This window comes from Oculina patagonica, chromosome 10, assembly GCF_052425735.1.
Source record: "Oculina patagonica isolate OP01 chromosome 10, crgOcupat, whole genome shotgun sequence".
Lineage (NCBI taxonomy): Eukaryota > Metazoa > Cnidaria > Anthozoa > Scleractinia > Oculinidae > Oculina > Oculina patagonica.
Genome location: NC_135767.1, coordinates 20315559 through 20335005, shown reverse-complemented (window position 1 = coordinate 20335005; position 19447 = coordinate 20315559). Strand labels below are relative to the sequence as shown.

At 38.5% G+C, this 19447-nt stretch overlaps 2 protein-coding genes across 2 annotated transcripts; both read left to right on the top strand.

The window, feature by feature from the left end:
* Window positions 1-18: 18 nt before the first annotated feature.
* Window positions 19-1346, top strand: LOC144629115 (histidine N-acetyltransferase-like). The gene has a single exon (XM_078487309.1). It carries the CDS (start codon window positions 128-130, stop codon window positions 1091-1093), a length of 966 nt encoding a protein of 321 aa, XP_078343435.1. The 5' UTR covers window positions 19-127; the 3' UTR covers window positions 1094-1346.
* A 351-nt stretch (window positions 1347-1697) lies between these two features.
* On the top strand, window positions 1698-18831 carry LOC144629022 (leukotriene A-4 hydrolase-like). The gene is made up of 20 exons (XM_078487174.1): window positions 1698-1919; window positions 3223-3356; window positions 4021-4141; window positions 6883-6951; window positions 7365-7469; window positions 7586-7638; window positions 9954-10026; window positions 10182-10334; window positions 10505-10525; window positions 11005-11075; window positions 11155-11240; window positions 11735-11760; window positions 12554-12698; window positions 13506-13609; window positions 14118-14194; window positions 14632-14686; window positions 15429-15524; window positions 16132-16223; window positions 16991-17095; window positions 18175-18831. Exons 1-20 carry the CDS (start codon window positions 1773-1775, stop codon window positions 18290-18292), a joined length of 1851 nt encoding a protein of 616 aa, XP_078343300.1. The 5' UTR covers window positions 1698-1772; the 3' UTR covers window positions 18293-18831.
* The last annotated feature ends 616 nt before the right edge of the window (window positions 18832-19447 follow it).

Below are 19447 nucleotides of genomic sequence, written 5' to 3'. Positions count from 1 at the left end.
ATCAACTATTATCTCGAATTTCTAACAAAATTATTTAAAGTTCAAACTGCTATCAACCTAGCTGGTGACATTTTTGTTTTCATCGAAGCATTTCAAACTAGTAGTGTATTCTGCCTCACGGAAGAGAATGGAAGATTTAGAAATTCGCCCCGCTTCTCTAAGCGACTATGATGCAGTTCTCGAACTTTCCCGCGCAACTTATGAGGAAAAAGGGTATGAAGACCATGATTGCATTCCCAGCAGATTCAACGGTTGGCTTTCAGAACCTAAAAGAGCCGTTTTCGTCGCCCAAATTGACGATCGAATCGTGGGGTTCCGAACCTTCGCTATTGTAAATGACGGACGAAGTTCTGCTTGCGATGTTGAGAAGATCCACCCCAAATTTAGACGCCAGGGCCTTCAAATCAAGATGGTCGAGGCGACCCGAGATTTCATTTGTAAGAATTACCCAAACGTGACACGAGAGCTGTTTTATGCACCGAAGAAGTTCTACGCACGTCGCCAGGAGCTGTTCGCTGATCAGATGCTTTTTAAGCAAGACATTATTGCCTATCACATCGACCACGAGAATTTTGATGGAGCGAGACTAAACGAAGTCGCCAACAGCCTAGCGCTGGAGGTCAGGCCTTGTACCAGGGAAGAGTTTGCCGAGGAGATCTTATCAATCGCTGGAAAGCTCTTCCCAAACGAGGTTTTTACCATGGACGGGCAAGCATTAGAAGCCACACGCGCAAACATGGGCGCAATGATCCTAGAGGGAGATAAGCTTTTGGTGGATAGCAACGAAGACGAAACTGAACCGTTTAAGTCGTACAGCCACGGTAGAATCTCGCCGAGAAGCAAGTCATTGCACTGGGAATGCTACATTTACACGAAGAGTCATTTTCTGTTCCAAGTGCATCTTTTGGGGCAAGTCAAATGCGCAAGCGAGGCTCTGGCCGACGCAAATAACACAGTAATTGTTATACATTTTTTATCCGATAGTCGCTTGATTTCCTATGGTAGGAAATTGTTAGAGGGTGTCTTAGGCTTCAAACCCTGTGATCCACTTAACATGAAGCAGGAATATGTACACGAGGAATCGCTGGAGTAATTTTCAGGTCCAGATTGCCAGAAGTCCGGCCCAGTAGAAACTGACGGATTTTAATAAAGTGAAATATCAGACGTTTATGTCTAATTTTCCTTGATAATATACATTGAAATGTAGTTTTTTTTTTTCAGTGAACACAAATCAGATTTGTTTTTTTCTATAATTATATTTTCTGGCTATCGGCACAGGTGAAAATCGTGACTTCAAAACAAAGCTCTTGTGTTGAAAATTGAATTCCGTCCCCTTCGTACTCGATCTCGTGCTCGTGTCCAATCTGATTCTGTGTCAAAAAGAATCGGAAAGTCTTCGGATACATAAGCGATCGTGAGGACTTCACGGAGACAGCACTTTTTCCCTCTTAAAAGATGTAAAATTTACAATGACAGAACCGCGAAGCTAATAAAGCAGTTCAGTTTTTAGTATAATGCTTTATAGCTAGAAGGAGTAGAGTGGGCTAATTGAAAATAAAAATTTAAAAAATGTTCTTTTGTTGTCCTTCTTGTTGTTCTCGTATTTGAGGTTATCACACTGTTTTCTCACACGGGCAAGGTTATTTCGCGGCAAACGCGTTCCACGCGCGCGCACCTGACATGACGAGGGAGACTGGGTTTGAATAAAGCTTCGCGTGCGCGGCACAAGCTCACGTGAACGGAGAAAGCGAGTGTTTTTTCAACTGAAGGAAATGGCTGATCCGTGTTCGTTTTCCAAACCAAATGAGTGTGTGTGCACGCATATTAATTGGTTCGTGAACGTGTTGTTTGAGAAGCAGATCCTTGATTGTCGCGCGGAGCTTGACTTCGAGGTGAAGGAAAATGGCGTCAAGCAACTGGTAAGGTCCGTTTAAGAGATGGTTTGATTTTAATTGTCTTTCTTGTGTTTTTCATATGAAGATGAGGCTAAAGACTTAAAAATTATACGAAAATGATAAGCTTCTGCTGAAAGTAAAGCTTGTATCTACATAGCAGGGCGAATGTATCAAAAATTCCCAGTCGAGTTATAATTTGTTTCACCTTCAGGGACATTCCATTTTATACATCCCCCCCCCCCCCGGGGGGGTTGACGAGTTAAGTCAAACTAAAGAAAAAAAAAATCAAAGTTCTGACATGGTGCCATCTCAGAAATAACCTGATTTTTCTTAACCCCATCAGAAAAAAGCCAACTTTTTCCTTCAGAAATATTTGAAAGATCAAAGAATGCTGGTAGAGCTACCCCCTTAGAAATGACTTTCAAAACAGGAATCAAATGGAATAGCCCTCGCTCCCCCTCCCCTTATTCAGTTGCCTTATTAGATGGTGCACAATACAGACTTATTTTATTGAAATAAGATCTGGGGAGAACTCCCATATGAAAGGGACGGGAATGTTTGTCGAAAATTTTCTATTTAATCCCCAAGGGAGACCAATCTGGATGAGGCCCTGCCAGGGTAAATTCCAACAAACGACATGTCCCAAAAAGTAGCGATAGCACATAAAATAAAATCGCGACAAACGATGACTCTTTTGGGAAAACTTAAATTCTGACAACAACAAGCAATTTTCCTTCAATTTCACTACCGACAGTGACGTGACGTGCGATAAAAAAATGACATGGGACATTTAAAATTTAGACAAGCGACACAGGATACCCCCCCCTGGCAGGGCCTCCAGGATGATACCATTTTTAATGCCTGATCAGTCTAGCATTCTGTTCTCAAAACACCCTAAGTGAGACCTAAATCTGTCATTTACACCCTATTAACTGGATTTATGAAAACGTGCTCAAAGAAAAGCCGGTGACCTGAGTGTTTTTGACCAAGTACATTACACTGCAATGTGGCCTAAAAACATGCCGAGAAGGGAAAATATGAACTACAGCGCTGAAAGGTAGAAAGGAGAGAGGAGGAGAAAAAAAAAAGACTGACATTCACTTTAGTTTTTATATCGTTTCTGGCGAGAAAAAAACGCGTTTACGTGGATTTGCACTAACAACGGTGAAAATTTCACTAACCTGGTTTTCATAAATCCAGTCATACCCTAAAGCCAGAAGATGAGCATGCATCCCTATCCCTTTCATATGAGATTTCCCCCCTAAACCCCTGCTTTATGACAATAATATATTAATTATTTAACACTCAATAATTATAATTTATTCAGGTGCTGGATACTCGAGATCTGACAATCAACCATGTGACAAATGATGCAGGAGAGGTCCTTAAACACAGCTTGGGTGAAGCACACCAAGCATTCGGAAAACCTCTTATCATTGAACTACCCAATGGTCTGAAAAGGTGCTTACACTCTTTTTTTTTTTCCTATAAGAATATTGTTTTCCGGCTCAGGCTGAATATTCTTATTTTTCTACCGATTGAGGCTGAAAATATTCTTGTGAATATTCTTAGATTATAGTGTATGAAATTTCCATTAGAATGTATTGGGGTGTCAATTACAAGTGTTTGTGCAGAAATGTTATTAGCATCAAACATTTGGCTAGCACTGCTTTTGTTGTTGTTGTTTTTTGGCTAGTTTTGCCATGTAGAGAAAGGAAAAATTTTATATTCATTTGTTTAATTGAAAACAGTTATAAAATTGTATGGTTTTTACAAATTTTCAACACACAAAAAGTACTATTAATATTCTTTTCAAAATCTCAGCATCAGGTTTAATCTTAAAATATTCTTAAAATTTGGCAAATTTTAGCCTCATATTCTTATAAAATATATTCTTATAGAAAAAAAGAGTGTATTAAAAATATATTTACTTAATGCCTTTTTAAAGGCATTAATCATTTTTTCACACAGTTGGCTTTATATACAACTTTATATATACAGACTCTAACAGTAATATTATTGATGGGAGGTGGCTATTGAGTTCAAATTGGCTACTCATGTGCTGCCAGGCAGTCTACATGCACCTATAAATTAACAATAATGTTGTGAACTTCCTTTCATTTAGTGGTTCTAAGCTGCACATCAAGATTAGCTACCAGACCTCTCCAACTGCTTCAGCAGCTCAGTGGCTAACTCCTGAACAGACTGCTGGGAAGAAATATCCATATTTCTTCACGCAGTGTCAGGTAAATCAGAATTTTAATTAATTTTGATAAAAATAGAAAATGGAGTGTGCTTTTACATAGGCTGGTGCTCACACAAGAGACAGATTGCAAGAATTTGGAATTTTAATATACCTTATACACCGAATGCAAATATGGCGGATCACTCGGTCGGTGCCTGGAACGAGCTGCATGAAAACGAGGCTAGTCAGGCTTCGGTGTTGTGACAATGCTTTCGTACAGAAGACTCCCTTATTCATCAATCTGGTGTGTTTCTTTTCGCTGCTCCTACGAGTTGCTGTGTTTCTGAATGCAACGAGAAGTGATAGAAGTGTTCCCTGTTTGCCTCTAAGGGAAAAAGTGGATCAATGCAATTCGTTGAGACGAAAGAAAGGAGTTTGCGATCGCCGCGGGAACTACCGGTATTGAGGTTTGTTCACTAAATTTCAGGTTCGAAGATCTTAGGAAATTCGTTTAAATGAAGAGCTTTTGTGATGTCTGGTGGTGTTCCAGCACGAGTTACATGGCCAGTACCTTTCCCAAGGTAAAGAAAAGCTCCACTTCCAAGACATCCTCTGTCTCAAAAGAAAATGTTCATGTCCGGCTTTGTTCGCGTCCGATCCACTCGCATGGAATCGCACGATCAAATACTAACCAAGCGAATGAAATTCAACTGCCCCAATAGTTAAAGCTAGTGAAAGCACTGAGCCAAATAAAAACGTTTTGGAGCTAAATGTGATCGCTTACACATTTTCTAAGATCTTCTAACCTGAAATGTAGCGAACAAACGTTATTAAAAGTTCCCGCGGTGATCGTGAACTCCTTTGTACTCCTTTCACTCGTCTCAGCGAATTGCATCGGTCCAATTTTTGCCTAAGAGGCAAACAGTGAACAGTTCTATCACTTCTCGTGGCATTCAGAAACACATCAACTCATAGGAGTAGCAAAAAGAAACACACCAGATCGACGAATAAGCAAGACTTCTGTACGAAAGCATTGCCAAAACAAACACCGAAGCCTGACTAGCCTCGCTTTCATGCAGCTCGTCCCAGGCACTGACCGAGTGATCCGCCATATTTGCATTCGGTGTATTACATGAAATTTTCACGACATGTTAATTTCGCGAATTTCGCGATTCCAAAAAAATCGCGAAATTAATTAAAGTGACACAAACAATAAGTGTCGCAAACATAACATGACGCGAAAATTAAGTGACTCGCATTATGTCAATAGTCAAGAAAGAACAAGTTTAGTACCACTGAAGGAATGAATTTTCAATGTCCATGGATGATGTCATCACAACTGACTCTTACTAGAACAATAACCCAGGCACGTACAAGTATGACCTACTTGTAGACATTGTGAGAATTGAACTGCTCTGTTGTTGCTATTGCCGAGGTTTAGTCCCGCCCTTGCGTTTTTGTTAATTTTGACGTTATTGTTCCTTTGAAGAAGTCATTTTATTTAATTAGGGGCATGTTAAATAATATTGCCAAGGGAATGTAAATTGTGTCTTACTCAAAAACGCGAAATTAAAGTGATTCAAAATACAAAATTTTCGAAAAATCGCAAAATTTACGTGTCGCAAAATATGCGCACCTCAAAATCGCGAAATTAACGTGTCACGAAAATTTCATGTAATAAGGTAATTTTATAAACCCAAGCTGCAGACAAGGGTTACCATATTGCGGTTTTCAGTGAAATGCGAACTCTGAAATTCAAAATTCAACTAATGATTGCGTTTTTCGCTGCCGTCAATCATAATCATGGCGACAGCTAGCGAACCATGAAAAACAGAAACAAACAAAATGGATCGAAATCTACCAATCACAATCGAGAGACGTGACCTTTTGACCCAGGTGAAGTGAGCGTCTGTTTCCCGAGAGGTCCGCAAAGATGATTGACGGCAGCGAAAAGCGTAAACCATTGGTTGAGGATTGAATTTCAGAGTTCACATTTCACTGAAAAGCGCAATAAATTTTTGAATTCTCCCTGGAATTTTGTTTCTGGGAATATTCATTTGGTCCTTGCATCTTCTTAGTATGTTGTTCTATGGAATAATAACTACATACCGGTAATGATTGTCAAAAAAATGACCTTCAAACATGATTATGACAGATGTACTGTAATACTAAATGACCTTAACAATGATGCAGTACAAGGCTTTCATGCAGATCTACATGTAATTATAAAGCTTGCAGTCGCATAAATTATTTACCGCACGCATGATTGTTTCCGAACAATGGTTTTCGACGTGGTTAAGTGAACTCAGTACTGAAATTAAATCACCGAACCTTTAAGTGTGAGGGAATAAGCTTGCAGTCGCATAAATTATTTACCGCACGCATGATTGTTTTCAAACAATGGTTTTTGACGCGCTTAAGTGAACTCAGTAATTAAATTAAATCACTGAACCTTTAAGTGTGAGGGAATAATTGTATTACTGTAAAATGCTGGACCTTATATAAAGTCCCTTGGCTAACACAACTTTGCAAGGTGTTTTGGGTGGGCTCAGAACTTGCGGGGGGTTTCATAAGTAACATTAAACCTATTTGAAAGTGAGCTGATAAGAAATGAGGGTAGAGGGGCTTGTATAATCATAATAACTTTTTATCTTTAAAGAAAGATGGGTCTATAACTGGGTTGGAAGGGGGGGGGGGCAGTGGAGGGGCACAAGCAGCAGGACTTATAACTGGCATTTTATGGTATACTATTAACTTAAATCAGGGCTATGTTTAATTCCTTGAATAATGTTTCTTTTACAGGCCATTCATGCCCGTAGTCTCATCCCATGCCAAGACACGCCTTCTGTGAAAACACCTTATCAAGCAGAGGTAATGATCTATAACTACTTTTAAAAGTGCATTGCACTAGTCACTTATCCCTTGACAACTAACAAGAGTGTATTGAAAGCTATTTAGACCTATTCAGAATCACAACTAGGCTAATACAGGATTAAATTAAATCAGCTTACATTTAACTACAAGGTAGTGTGAGTCAGTGACTAAATTCTGTTTCATTTTGGATTTGGCCAATTTTAAACTTGGACTCAATTGAACCCTGCCAGTAAAAATTACTTTTGAGCAAGAGGACTTCAGAAACTTAGGGTGAATTTTTAAACCTTAATTGGATTGATTAGTGTTTGTCATTCCCCTGGAACAACCATACAGGTCCAGTGAATAATGCTTAGTGGCAAGGACTGCGTATATAATTCATTTGACTATGCCCTTCCTTATGTCTTTGCCAGGTAACTGTTCCTAAAGATCTTGTTGCTCTAATGAGTGCTGTGGGAATGGGCAGCAACGTCGATCCCGAAAACCCAGATAAGAAGGTCTACACATTCACTCAGAAGGTACATGTAGCAACTAATTACTGAATCTAGTTTTTTTTATAGGTCTTTAAAAATTATAAAATTTTAAGTTAATATTGAAAAACATTATGTGTGACTGTTTAATATTGTCTTCACAGGTGGTTATTCCAAGTTATCTCATTGCTCTTGTTGTCGGAGCTCTTGTAAGCCAGTAAGTCATTCAAACACTTGATTTTCTGTACAAGTAAATTGATGTCACTCTTCATGAACTTAATCCTGCTCAAAACTAGCCTGAGATTCTGTTCAAAATTGCACACTGATGATCTTACCATTTAGCTTACCTGATCAAATGTTACTTGCTCAGGAAAAATTTGTGAATTGTATTGTAGTCATATACCTGCCGACTCTCAAGCCAAAGGCGTGAGTCTCACGCCTGTGAGTTGAAATTTTGATCTCACGCCAACTCACGCTTACGAACCAATTTCTCATGCCTAGTTGAAAAATGTGAGCTACCATATTCCAACCATAACTGACAAACTAGTCTTTCCAAAAAATGTAAACTCAAACCAATGCAAGAAAGAAAAACTTCGTATAAAATGAGTAAAAGATGATACTTTTCCCTAAATCTCAGAGTTTTGACAAGAAATGCATTGGGAACGAGGTCGTGTTTAGCAAAACATGTCCTGGGACTGGAACCTGGGATATGTTCGGAACATCTTCGGAATACTTCGGACGTCTTTGGAAATTTTCAGACATGATCGTGTCGTCTTTGGAAATCCTGGCACGTCTCAGGATAAAAATCTCACACTTTTGACCCAGAAAAAGTTGGCAGGTATATAGTCAAGAGAGAGTAAAATTAACATGGTAAGAGGATAACTGGTCAAAACGCCCCCAAGAATAAAACGCCTGAGCAGACAGAATGCCCCCTTAAAAAGGTAAAGAGCATTATGAAATCACATATTTAGAAAATAACTTCCCTCAAAGATTTAACTCAGAGACTCAAAGGAAAGTGCAGAATGCAATGGAGTTGACAATTAAAAGTACATGTATTGTTTGATGTTCGTGTTTTTATTTGCCTTATTTTACTTGCAATTAGATGTTGAAACACCACTTGACGTATTCTTTCCCGGGTTTTTGTTACGCTAATCTTTGAGAACGTAACACGATACTTCTGTTCGTTTGTAACAAGATACTTTTGTTGTTTTCCTTGAAAATGCCGTAACGTGACCCATGGCATTTGTCTTCCTTTCAATAATAAAGCCAATTATTTCACTTTAATTTAATTAAGTTGCATTTTAAACTGCACGAAAGACGTTTCTCAAAAAGTAAAGAGCAAATCTAGTCAAAAAACATCTCTTTCGAAAGGGTTTTCTTTCGACGCACTGACAGCTAGGATAATTGTTTCCTGGTTATCAGGAGTTTCACGCCGAAAATCCCGGTGCAAGTTTTTGCATTACTAATTACGAAAGCTCTGTGAAAGTCTAAATATCTGATTAAATTAATTTGCGGTTTTCTCTTGACGCCACGAAGTCTGCAGCAATCCTACCACAAACACGCAATACACGCGATGTTCATGAGAGTTCCAGCAAAAACGTATACTAAACTGCGCATGCGTTTGGCGTAAAGTACGTTGCCCTAGAACGTCGAGTAGTACCACAAGGAGAGCAAAGGATTTTCTGAAACAAATATATACCTTTGAGATCTTTATATGAAAGTAACGTAGATGTGCTCCAGGTTTTACCTTGGGGTGCGGTCAGGTGCTCCCCACCCCCACCCCCTTCACAAGGAATAATTAATTAATTGACTATTAAAGTTTACACCTTAGCGGGTTAGCGGACGACAGCCCCAACAAACCATCGCAATAGTGCATTCTGCACTAAAAACTGGCTGTATATTTCTCATTCTAAAATCACGCCCTACCAAAGGCTTTTGAATACAAGCAAACATTTTCCACCTCAAAATCCTGGCCTGGGGGCGTTACGTCGGGGGCATTATAACCGGCATTTGGGAAGAGCTAGCCTAGAACTATTTTGAAATATGTTCCCCTCAAATGTGGCTATTAAATAAATGCAATGTATCTATTAAAAATATTCAAGGGTGTGATTAAACCTTGAAAGCTGTTATTTAGTATTTAAGCACACCATTTCATACAGAGTTAACTATTGTCCTTCCTTCCTAACGCAGGCCCATTACAATTTGTTAGGAGAAAACATTTTTATTATACAGTTGAATCCTGATAACTCAAACCCTCAATAACTCTACTCCCGCTTACTAGAACCTTCTTCACTCCCCTCCAGGTTATTTTCTTATTTTCTTACTTATTTTACCCTTGAACCCCCGATAACTCGAAGCTTTTGCGATTTCCCTTGAATGTTCGAGTTATCGGGATTTGACTGTACAGTACTTCTTTGGAGATTAAGCCAATCAATACATCAGATGACATGCTATGAAGGAACTGTATAATTAGTTGCATGTGTACAGCATTTACTTGTGGGAAATGACTGAGTGTGTTTTCAATATTTTCAGGGAAGTTGGACCCCGCTCTAAAGTGTGGACAGAGAAGGAAATGCTTGAAATAAGTGCTTGGGAATTTGCAGAGGTGAGCTTCTAAAAATGCAACTGACTTATTTCTCCTTTTGGTATTGATACATATGAAGGCAGGTAAAGAGAATTAGGAACTTCCTCAGCTAATAGCACCAAGCATTTTGTACAGTTATAAACTAGACTTGTTAAAATTATTTGTTTGATTGACAGGTTGAGTCACAGCTTGCTGTTGCCGAGGAGCTGACGTTCAGTTATGTTTGGGGAACATACGACCTACTGATTCTCCCTCCTTCATTTCCATATGGTGGAATGGAAAATCCTTGCCTTACATTTGTAACACCCACACTACTGGTGGGAAAAGGGGTCAGTACTGACAGTTAATTGGTGCTATTCCATTGTCAATTACATTAAGCATATCTGACTCTTACTTTTGATGAAAAGTACAATGCACATACAACTGTGCTCTATTTCTGATTTGATATATCATGTATAAAGTCTCAGTTTATCTCAACATTTGATTCATTTTTTTGCAGGGTGGCAGACCATTGACTGATGTAAGTAGTGGTCAAACTATAGCTACTTTAATTATTATTTATTATTATTATCATTAACATTATTTTATATTAGCATTATTTTTATTATTATTATTTGTTAAAATATTTAATATGAATAATCTTTTACAATAGTCATACAGTGGAACCCTGCTCTACTGACACCCCTTAAATTATTATGACAGTTTTTTTTTTGTCCTGACAAAAAGCTCATACATGTTTTCTTACATTAACCTGCTTAATTATCGTTGGGGCTATATTCCTCGATAGCAAATACACCTGATAGGATAACGGACACCAGTTAAAATACAAAAAGGCTTATTTTCTGTGACCCAATTGACATGCTCTCATACAAAACTAATCTTTCAGCTTGCTTTTTGGGCATAGCTCCTTTGAATTTCAGTTGTTCTGCAGACTAAGAATAAGTTTGACTTATCATGAATTTTCACATGACTTCTTATATAATTTAATTAATCCTTCAGGTTGTTGCCCATGAAATTTCCCACAGCTGGACTGGAAATCTTATCACAAATAGAACCTGGGAACATTTTTGGTATGTTATATTGATAGCGCTTAAGATCTATTATCAGAGAGTTGTCTTATAATGCATTTAGAATGCCACCATTTTGCAGGTTAAATGAAGGGTTCACAGTCTTCCTTGAGCGCAAAATTTTGGGACGAAGGAAGGGTGCAAAGATGGTGGATTTTGCTTACATAGGTAAGTTTAAACTGGTCAATTTACAATTTTCAAACATTTACATTATGTGTAACTTAAAGGCGTAGATTTGTTGTGTAAGAAGTAATGAGGCTATGTCACGGTATTTTAGGTAATTATTTTTATTTTCATTATTTAAGAGCTCTTAACTTCAAATTGGCAGAGCAAAAGTCTTTTATTGGTAAAATCACGGACCCGTAACAAACAAGGATGATTTTCTAGCATTGTAAATGACGCTTTCATACAACTTGAGATAAACTTGAAAAAAGTTGGGCTGACGTTTTTCAAGTTTTGCCCATCCATGCCCCTTTATGGCATTTCTGTGTTTCTTTTGAGTTCTTCTACAGCTTTAAGCCTTTATTGTGATATTTCAGTTAATTCTATGACCAGTTGGTCAGTGACAAAATTGCCTAAAATTGTGTTACATAGCCCCTTTAAGGGAACTAAAAAAACACATTATTTAACAATAAATTATACTTTTTGATGATTTTCAACAGGAGGATGGAAAACGTTAAAAGATGCAGTAAGTTAGATATTTTTCAAATTATAATTTTGTCTATAGATTTATTTTGGTCTATCATCTTCATGTAACAGTAGATATATATTCCAGTTAATGCCCATATTACCAAGTATGTTTACTATTTTAATATAAGACTCAGGGATGTAGCTAAGAAAACACTAAGCCGGCTCATAAACAGGCCCAGCTGGCTTTTCTGGCCTTGGTGGCTCTACAAGTTTACCCAAGTCTTTGTTTTTATATGAAATTTCAGCCGGATTTAAGCTCTATTTCAGCCGGTTAAATTAGCCGGCAGCCAGCCCTTAGCGACGTCAAAGCCAACATCAGAATGAACCACAAGTCAATGAACTGGAAATGTTTTGCACGCATTGCAGACCTATGAAGCTGAATAAGGATAATGACATACCAGGACTCACGAGAGGCATGGTGGCCTAATAGTTTGTGCACTGGGCTCCAGATCGAGCAGTGCAGGTTCAATCCCTGACCAGGGCACTTACAGTAATTTTATTCTTGGGAGAGACACTTTACTCTCATAGTGCCTCTCTCAACCCAGGTGTATAAATGGATGTCGACAAATTAATTACTACTGTGGGTAAACCTGCCATGTACTAGCATCCCATCTGGGGGGGTGGGGAGTACAAATACTCCTAGTTGCTTCCTGCTATGGAAAACCGAGATAAACTCTGGCTCGATGGGCCATTAGGCTTGGATGCAGACAACCTTTTTTAGGGTTTACTGACATATAACTTATGAGGCTGACACCAACCTAGCTAAGTTACAACTTTTATTTTCACTGCAGATCAAGCAGTTTCCTGACAACAGCCCAAAGACACAGTTAGTGGTGGACCTCAAAGACACGGACCCTGATGATGTATTCTCCAGTGTGCCTTATGAAAAAGGCTCCTGCTTTCTAAACTACTTGGAGAGGATCCTAGGAGGGCCTGGTTAGAAAACTTGATTTCACATAAAAGGATAGAAAATAAAGAACAGTTGATTTAAATCAAACAAAATGTGAATTGATGTGGGTCTGTTAATAGGCTGAACAACTACGTTTGTTTTCTTTCATGAGTTTGTTGGGCAAAATGCAGCATCCTAAAATTACGTTTTGGAATGAATTTATTTAATATTTGCATATCCTGCAGAAATATTGATAATAATATACTCAACTGACCACTTAATTCCCAGGTAGGGTTTTCAGGGCCAATATACACAAACATTAAAACAAAAAATTAAAATGAACAAAACATAGTTAAAAATGCCAACTGACATGAGGCAGAACCGTTGGCTATTTACAAGCGTAGCTGAAGAGTTGAACTCGAGACCACTGAGAATAATACCAGCTAGTGAGATCTAATGGTTCCTGCTACCTCCAGATTTCAAGTCCAGCACTCCGACCACTCAGCTGTGTTGCCCCACTTTGATTCAAGTGTAGTTTCATAAGTTTTGATTGATAAGTAGCAAGATTGACTGGGTCACTGTCGCATTAATTATTATTATTTAACCACACACTTGATGATTTCGACATTGCTGATCCCAGCAGTATGCAGGACGCGTGTCACATATCAACCTAGTAAAATGGCCCAGCTCACCACGAGTCTCTCGTAGCTCAGTTGGTTAGAGCGCCCAACTGGTATCGGGAGGCCATGGATTTGATTCCTGTCAGGGATTCCGAATTTTTCTTTGTCCCATGCTCGTGTCATTGTTGAAAAATACGTCTTTATTAATTTTACTTTGTCATATTTTGATTGCAGATGTATTTGAACCATTTCTCAAGTCCTACTTGGAGAAGTTTCAACACCAAACTGTCACAACAAAGGAGTGGATAGATTATCTGGAGCAGTATTTTCATGACAAGGTACACACAACCCGTGATATCTTGCAGAAAGTGATCAATTCCAAATTTCTCCTTACCATTTAATACCTTGTCAAGCAGACAGGTAATGAGAATAAAGAAAATCATCAACTAGTAGGTATTGTCTTGATGTAACACCAAATTCTCCCAACTAACATTAAAAGAAATGCATTAAAAGCAGTAAGGAGAATTAATGATTTGATCATAGAACTCACAAAGGAGTAAACTTTGTTGACTGTGTGTAGAAATTTAGGTGCCTGACTGCATGATCTGTGTTCAGGCCTCATAGTGAATGTTTTACTGTTTTGATATATTTAAAACAGCCGGAATTAAAAAGTTGTGTTGTGAAGAATTTTTTGGGAGCCTCTCAGAAGGCGTAATAGGATTGGCTGAGTAAACAAAAGAACAAACACGGGGCAAATGAAATTACAGGTTCCCGAAGAGGCGTGCAGCTTTGGGCAGTTTTTTAAGTCTTACTGAGATGTTTTCAACTGTCATTTTTCAATTGCAGAAAGATGTGTTAAAGCAGGTTGACTGGAAGGCTTGGCTCTATAAACCAGGCTTGCCTCCTGTGAACATGATTGACCAGTAAGTAAGGGGATGTTTTTCTGATGGAAGAAGGTTCTGCTTGGATTCCTGGAAACTTAACGTATTCACTCCCAGAGTCAAACCTTAGGTCAAATAGAATTATGCTTGTATAGTTTGAGTCTTTATATGAAACTCAAGTGTGTGATCATTCATGACAAATGAAAGCTACTGAGCGTTACTTTTATGTGGTACTGTTTATTTTACTGTACAAGGTGGTTCTAACTTAAACGTCTGTCAATTACACCCTTGTGTGTGACCATTTAATTGATAGCTATTGAGCAGTACAGTACTCTCATGTGGTACTGTTTATTGTGCTGTACAAGGTGGTTCTAACTTTTCAGTCGGTGGATGAATTCGTAGTGTATAACCACTCAAATAAAATCCTTAGAGTATGTTACTGTCATTTGGTTATATTTTTTGTACTCGTTTAATTTCAGGTACGACACAACCTTAACTGAACCTTGCACTGCCCTGTGTGAAAAATGGCTGAAGGTAAGTAAAGCCGTATTTAAGCTGTGCTATGTAATAATATGGTATCCGTTGCAATTTGATAACTAGTTTATATAATTATCCTTTACTACATTTAAGGCTGCAGGTGTTTGCCTTGTTGGTAGAGGTTTATGTTGAAGCGAATATTCTCATGTTTTATCTTCAATGTTGGGGGCAGTGTTTGTCATTGAAAAGCCCTGCGTATACAAAAGTCACACCACGTTATTTGGGAGAATGTTTATTTTTATTTGGGATAATTTTTTATAATATCAACCTTATAACTAAGACCAACCTTGAGAATGCATAAATTTCTGTTGTAATGAGCATGGGACAAAGAAAAAATCTGGGTCCTAAAAAGAAATCCAACCCATGATCTTCCGCACATAACAGCAGCTGAGCTACAGCAAATATCGTGGCAAGCTAGGTCATATACTAGCTTATACTATAAAATTAAAGCACGAAAAGGAGAGTAAGTGGTCAGTAAAGAGCACAATGAAGCAAATTTCTTTATGTTCAGTTTAAAAGTAGCCAGGTGCTGACTCGTGTATCCTGGTACTAGTACCCGAGTCCCGCTTTCTACTGAGAAGTACCTTATACTTTGAAGCCAACCCTATTACAGATATGGTTCATACCTTCCCCTTCCTTCCCGACCTGCAGTCAATTAGTTCACTTTAAAATATAAAATCAAATTCCCTTATCCATTACTCCTTTTTACTGAACGGTTGCATTTTTTGTTTTTTTACAGGCCAGTGACTCTGAGCTGAACACATTTTCTCCCGATGACATAAAAGACTTCTCGCCTCCTCAAGTTGTTGAATTTTTGGCTCAACTCGTGGACAAGGTGAAGTCACAATTAACTTTAGTACACGGTTAAGCAGTGCAAAAGACGCTCAATATTCCTATAATTATAGTTACAGGGACATTGAAGCTTCTTTTGTTGTCATTTCAGTCTGGGCAGCTTCTGGGCAAAATTCAGTCAACGAAAATTTACTGAGCCCAGGAATTTTGTAGAAACGTTGCTAAGTAACACATGTGACGTAAGCTTATAACGTCAAACTCACTCACACACTCACTGCCCGTTATGCCCATTGGCACGTAGGGCAGCAACAAAGGTCCTCCACTGCTGTCTGTCTTTGGCCAGCTGTTGGATGGTGTTCCAGCTTTGGTTAAAGTCCCTCAATTCTGTCTCTACTGTCCGTCACCATGTATTCTTGGGTCTGCCACGCTTGCGCCTCCCTTCGGGTGTTTATAACGTCAAACTTACGTGACAACTTTCTGTTTTGTTGGAGGTTTTCGTGCAGCGCTGTTATTGGTTAACAAAAGTCGAAAATATTTCCGGGAGTTCTCACGAAGTTCGCCGAAAACGACAGTAGTTTTCCTGTTTTTTTTTTTTGTTGTTTTGTTTTTTTTTTTTTATAATAAAAGTCGTTTATTTTTTGCTCAAACAGACGAACAGCAAGCCGTTGGCCTTAACACATCTAAAGAGGATGGATGAAGTGTACGATTTTACTCCTTCAAAGAATTCTGAGATCAAGTTTAGGTAAGAAATTAAATATCCTCTTAATACTGCTTGTATGTTGGCAGTTAATCATTAGTTTTGTTCTTTTTAGCTGGCGGTCGGTTACAGGTAGACCAGCTGTAGAGGATAAATAGAGGTTTTTGGACGAGCTTTAGTTGTTTATTTACTTAGCCCCACCTAATAACGCTTGTAACCCCAAGAGCTCTGAACATTGTATTAGAAAGTTCCACCTCTAATAGTTTCTGATGAGATTTTGATTTATAAATCAATTTGTAAACCTTGATTTGATCAATTTTATGATCTGATATACACGACAAAGTCACTTGACTTTCCGAGAGCTTCCAGGGCTCGAGACAAACGGTAGCTAACTAGGCACAGGCTAGTGGAAATGCAGTTTTGGCTAGTAGGTTCTGTGCTTTCACTAGCCAAATTGGCTAGTTAAAAATTCTGGAATTTGATTAAAAGAAAACCGTTCATCAAAATCGACTCCAAGAGAACAGAACTCACAAGTACACTGTCGTCACGTATAAAATTATCAAAGACTGTGGACAAGCTGAAATTACCAAAAAGTAACCTAAAATTAACCCTAAAGATAATGATAACAGAGCCAGTTAAGATGGCAAAGTGCCTCTGCCCAAACCTAAGTTAGCTTGCGAATTCTGGCTAGTAGTTGTCACTAGCCAATAGGCTAGCTAGCAAAAAAAAATTAGCCCTGGCTTCTGTGATGTTTTATCAAGGACTTTCAAATACTTACTTGGCTTTTATTTCTTTTTGTATTTTTGTTCAAGGTGGCTGCGGCTTTGCGTGAGAGGTGCATGGCAGGATCGGTATCCACAAACAGTGACGTTCATCACCATACAAGGAAGGATGAAGTTCATTAGACCGCTGTACAAGTGAGAAATGATCTTATGTGTTTATCTGCTATAATGTACCGGGAATTTCGCGGATTTGTGGTCTAAACTGTTCTGAACTTTTGATTAGTGGTAGGTAACTTATCTTAAGAAAGATATAACCTGAATTTGTGAGAGAAATCAAACCACGTCTATAAAGTATCGAATATTTTTAAGACGCGCGGAAACAACTTGAAAAGTTTAGCCTCAATTTTTCAAGTTGTTATCCATTTCCATCCTAGCCATCCGCAGCCAAAGACGGTAGTTAACAGTTTCAATGCTCTAATATAGCAATTGTTAATAATAATGGACCGTTATTTTTATATTTCCTACGACACAAACGTATATTTTGGCTGTCCAAAAAAATCTGTTAGAATCCGTGACAAAGCCCCTTTCACTTCCTTCGACGATTTCAAGGTATTTTTGTACATTGTCAAAAATTGACTTTACAGTCAACTCTCTCTAAGACGGACACCGTCGGGACCGGCCCCAACTGTCCGTCTTATAGAGATGTCCGCCTTATAGAGAGTCGAGGAAACGTGACACCAGAAATTTTGAGACGATAAAGCTAAACGGCTATGCACAACGAATACACGTCTGTTTTAGTCGCTTACGTTAGCAAAACCTATAAAGTGGAACAAAAATAATATCAGAGATTCGACTTGTTTGTTAATAACAAACGGTGATACTGTAAGTGGAAAACTAAATCTACAAGTTTAAGCAGAGAAGTAATGCGTTTTAGCGGATTGTTTTTGGTAAATTTGGTATTCTAAAGGCGCTGACCTGCTATGCTATATGTCGATAACAAGTTTTGAAGTATTATTCACGAAAAAATAACTTTTAGTGCCTGTCCGTTGGCGGTTTCAAAGTGTCCGTTGTCCGTCTTAGAGAGGTGTCCGTCTTACAGAGAGTTTTCTTACAGTAAAATGACTGAAAAACGGCAGGGACCATAACCAGGTGTCCGTCTTATGGAGGTGTCCGTCTTATAGAGGTGTCCGTTAAGAGAGAGTTGACTGTATACTTCATGGTATTGACCTCTTTATGAAGGATGTATCTTTAAATTTTCTTATTTTTTTCTTCAGGGAGCTTTATGCTCGAGAGGAATCTAAGGAATTAGCTGTGAAGACGTTTCAAGAACACCGTCCCTGCTACCACCCCATTGCCGCAGCGATGATTGCAAAGGACTTAAACTTGGCATAAAGAGAGAACCGGGACTCTGTGATGTAGAAGAAGACCAAAGACGGGTGTAGTGTGAATTTACTGAAGAACTAGTCAGACAAAGCAGTCGATGACTTGGAAGGAAAACAAATCATGATTAAGATGGAACAGTAGTTACAACAACTACGGCAACTGCCTAGAAAAACAAATCAGAGATTAGCAAGTGAAAGGAGAAAGAATGATTAAACTATATATAGAGAGTATTCTCTTGAAGTCACTAGCTGCCATATTGGTGTACCTTTCTTTTGGCAAACCAACATGGCCGCCATATCCATTGTTAGTGGAATCGCACAGGACTAAGTGAATACGGCCTTATAGGCAGATTAATGATTCTGACAAAAAATTATTTCACCAACCGAGTGCCTGTGGAACACAACATGGCATGAAAGTAAAAAAACGCTGTAGAAAAACGTTATGTATCTCAGAGATGCATTATTTTAAATGATTTTAGTAATAAAGTACACAAGTGTAATTGACTGCATAGAAATAGCCGAACAAGCAAAGCGTTGAACATTCATCAATACCGGTATGTGTTGTAACTGATAAAGGGAACCCTTTACTTTACCGTCCCAACTCTGTTTCTTTCACACTCCTTAACACCCACATTTGCGACTATAAGAAGCAGTCATTTTAACAAAAACTTCACACAGGGTTCGTACTTGTCCTGGAAAGCCTGGAAAGTCCTGGAATTTAATTGTGGCACTTTCCAGGACGCGGGAAAGACTACCGGTCCTGGAAAGTTCTGGAAATCTGTTTAACACAAGTAACAACTGAATTCTCAGAACTAACATTATAAGAAAATGTACATACAGTAAGGAGAAATAATATTGCGATCTTGGGAGTGAAAGGGTTCATGTGAATTTTTGAGTCCTGGAAAAATCAATCTGAATGCTTGAAAAGTCCTAGAAAAACACAGGAAAATTTTTTGTGAAAAAGGGTACGAACCCTGTTCACAAGAAGCAGGAAATTGGTTTATAAACCAAACCGTATATCCTACAGAAAGGATAGAATTGTTGACACCTTAAAACAAATCAAACGAGTAGAAATTTAGTGCTCGATAAAGCTCTTGCACACACTGTGACGAGAGAGATCGATGATAACAATGTCCATTACTAAATCTTGAAATCTTGGGAGCTT

Coding starts and splice junctions, on each gene's coding strand:
- LOC144629115 (XM_078487309.1), top strand. CDS start 128: ATGGAAGATTTAGAAATTCGCCCCGCTTCTCTAAGCGACTATGATGCA.
- LOC144629022 (XM_078487174.1), top strand. CDS start 1,773: ATGGCTGATCCGTGTTCGTTTTCCAAACCAAATGAGTGTGTGTGCACG. Junction 11,076..11,154: donor AGAACCTGGGAACATTTTTG/GTATGTTATATT, acceptor ACCATTTTGCAG/GTTAAATGAAGGGTTCACAG. Junction 14,195..14,631: donor CCTGTGAACATGATTGACCA/GTAAGTAAGGGG, acceptor GTTTAATTTCAG/GTACGACACAACCTTAACTG.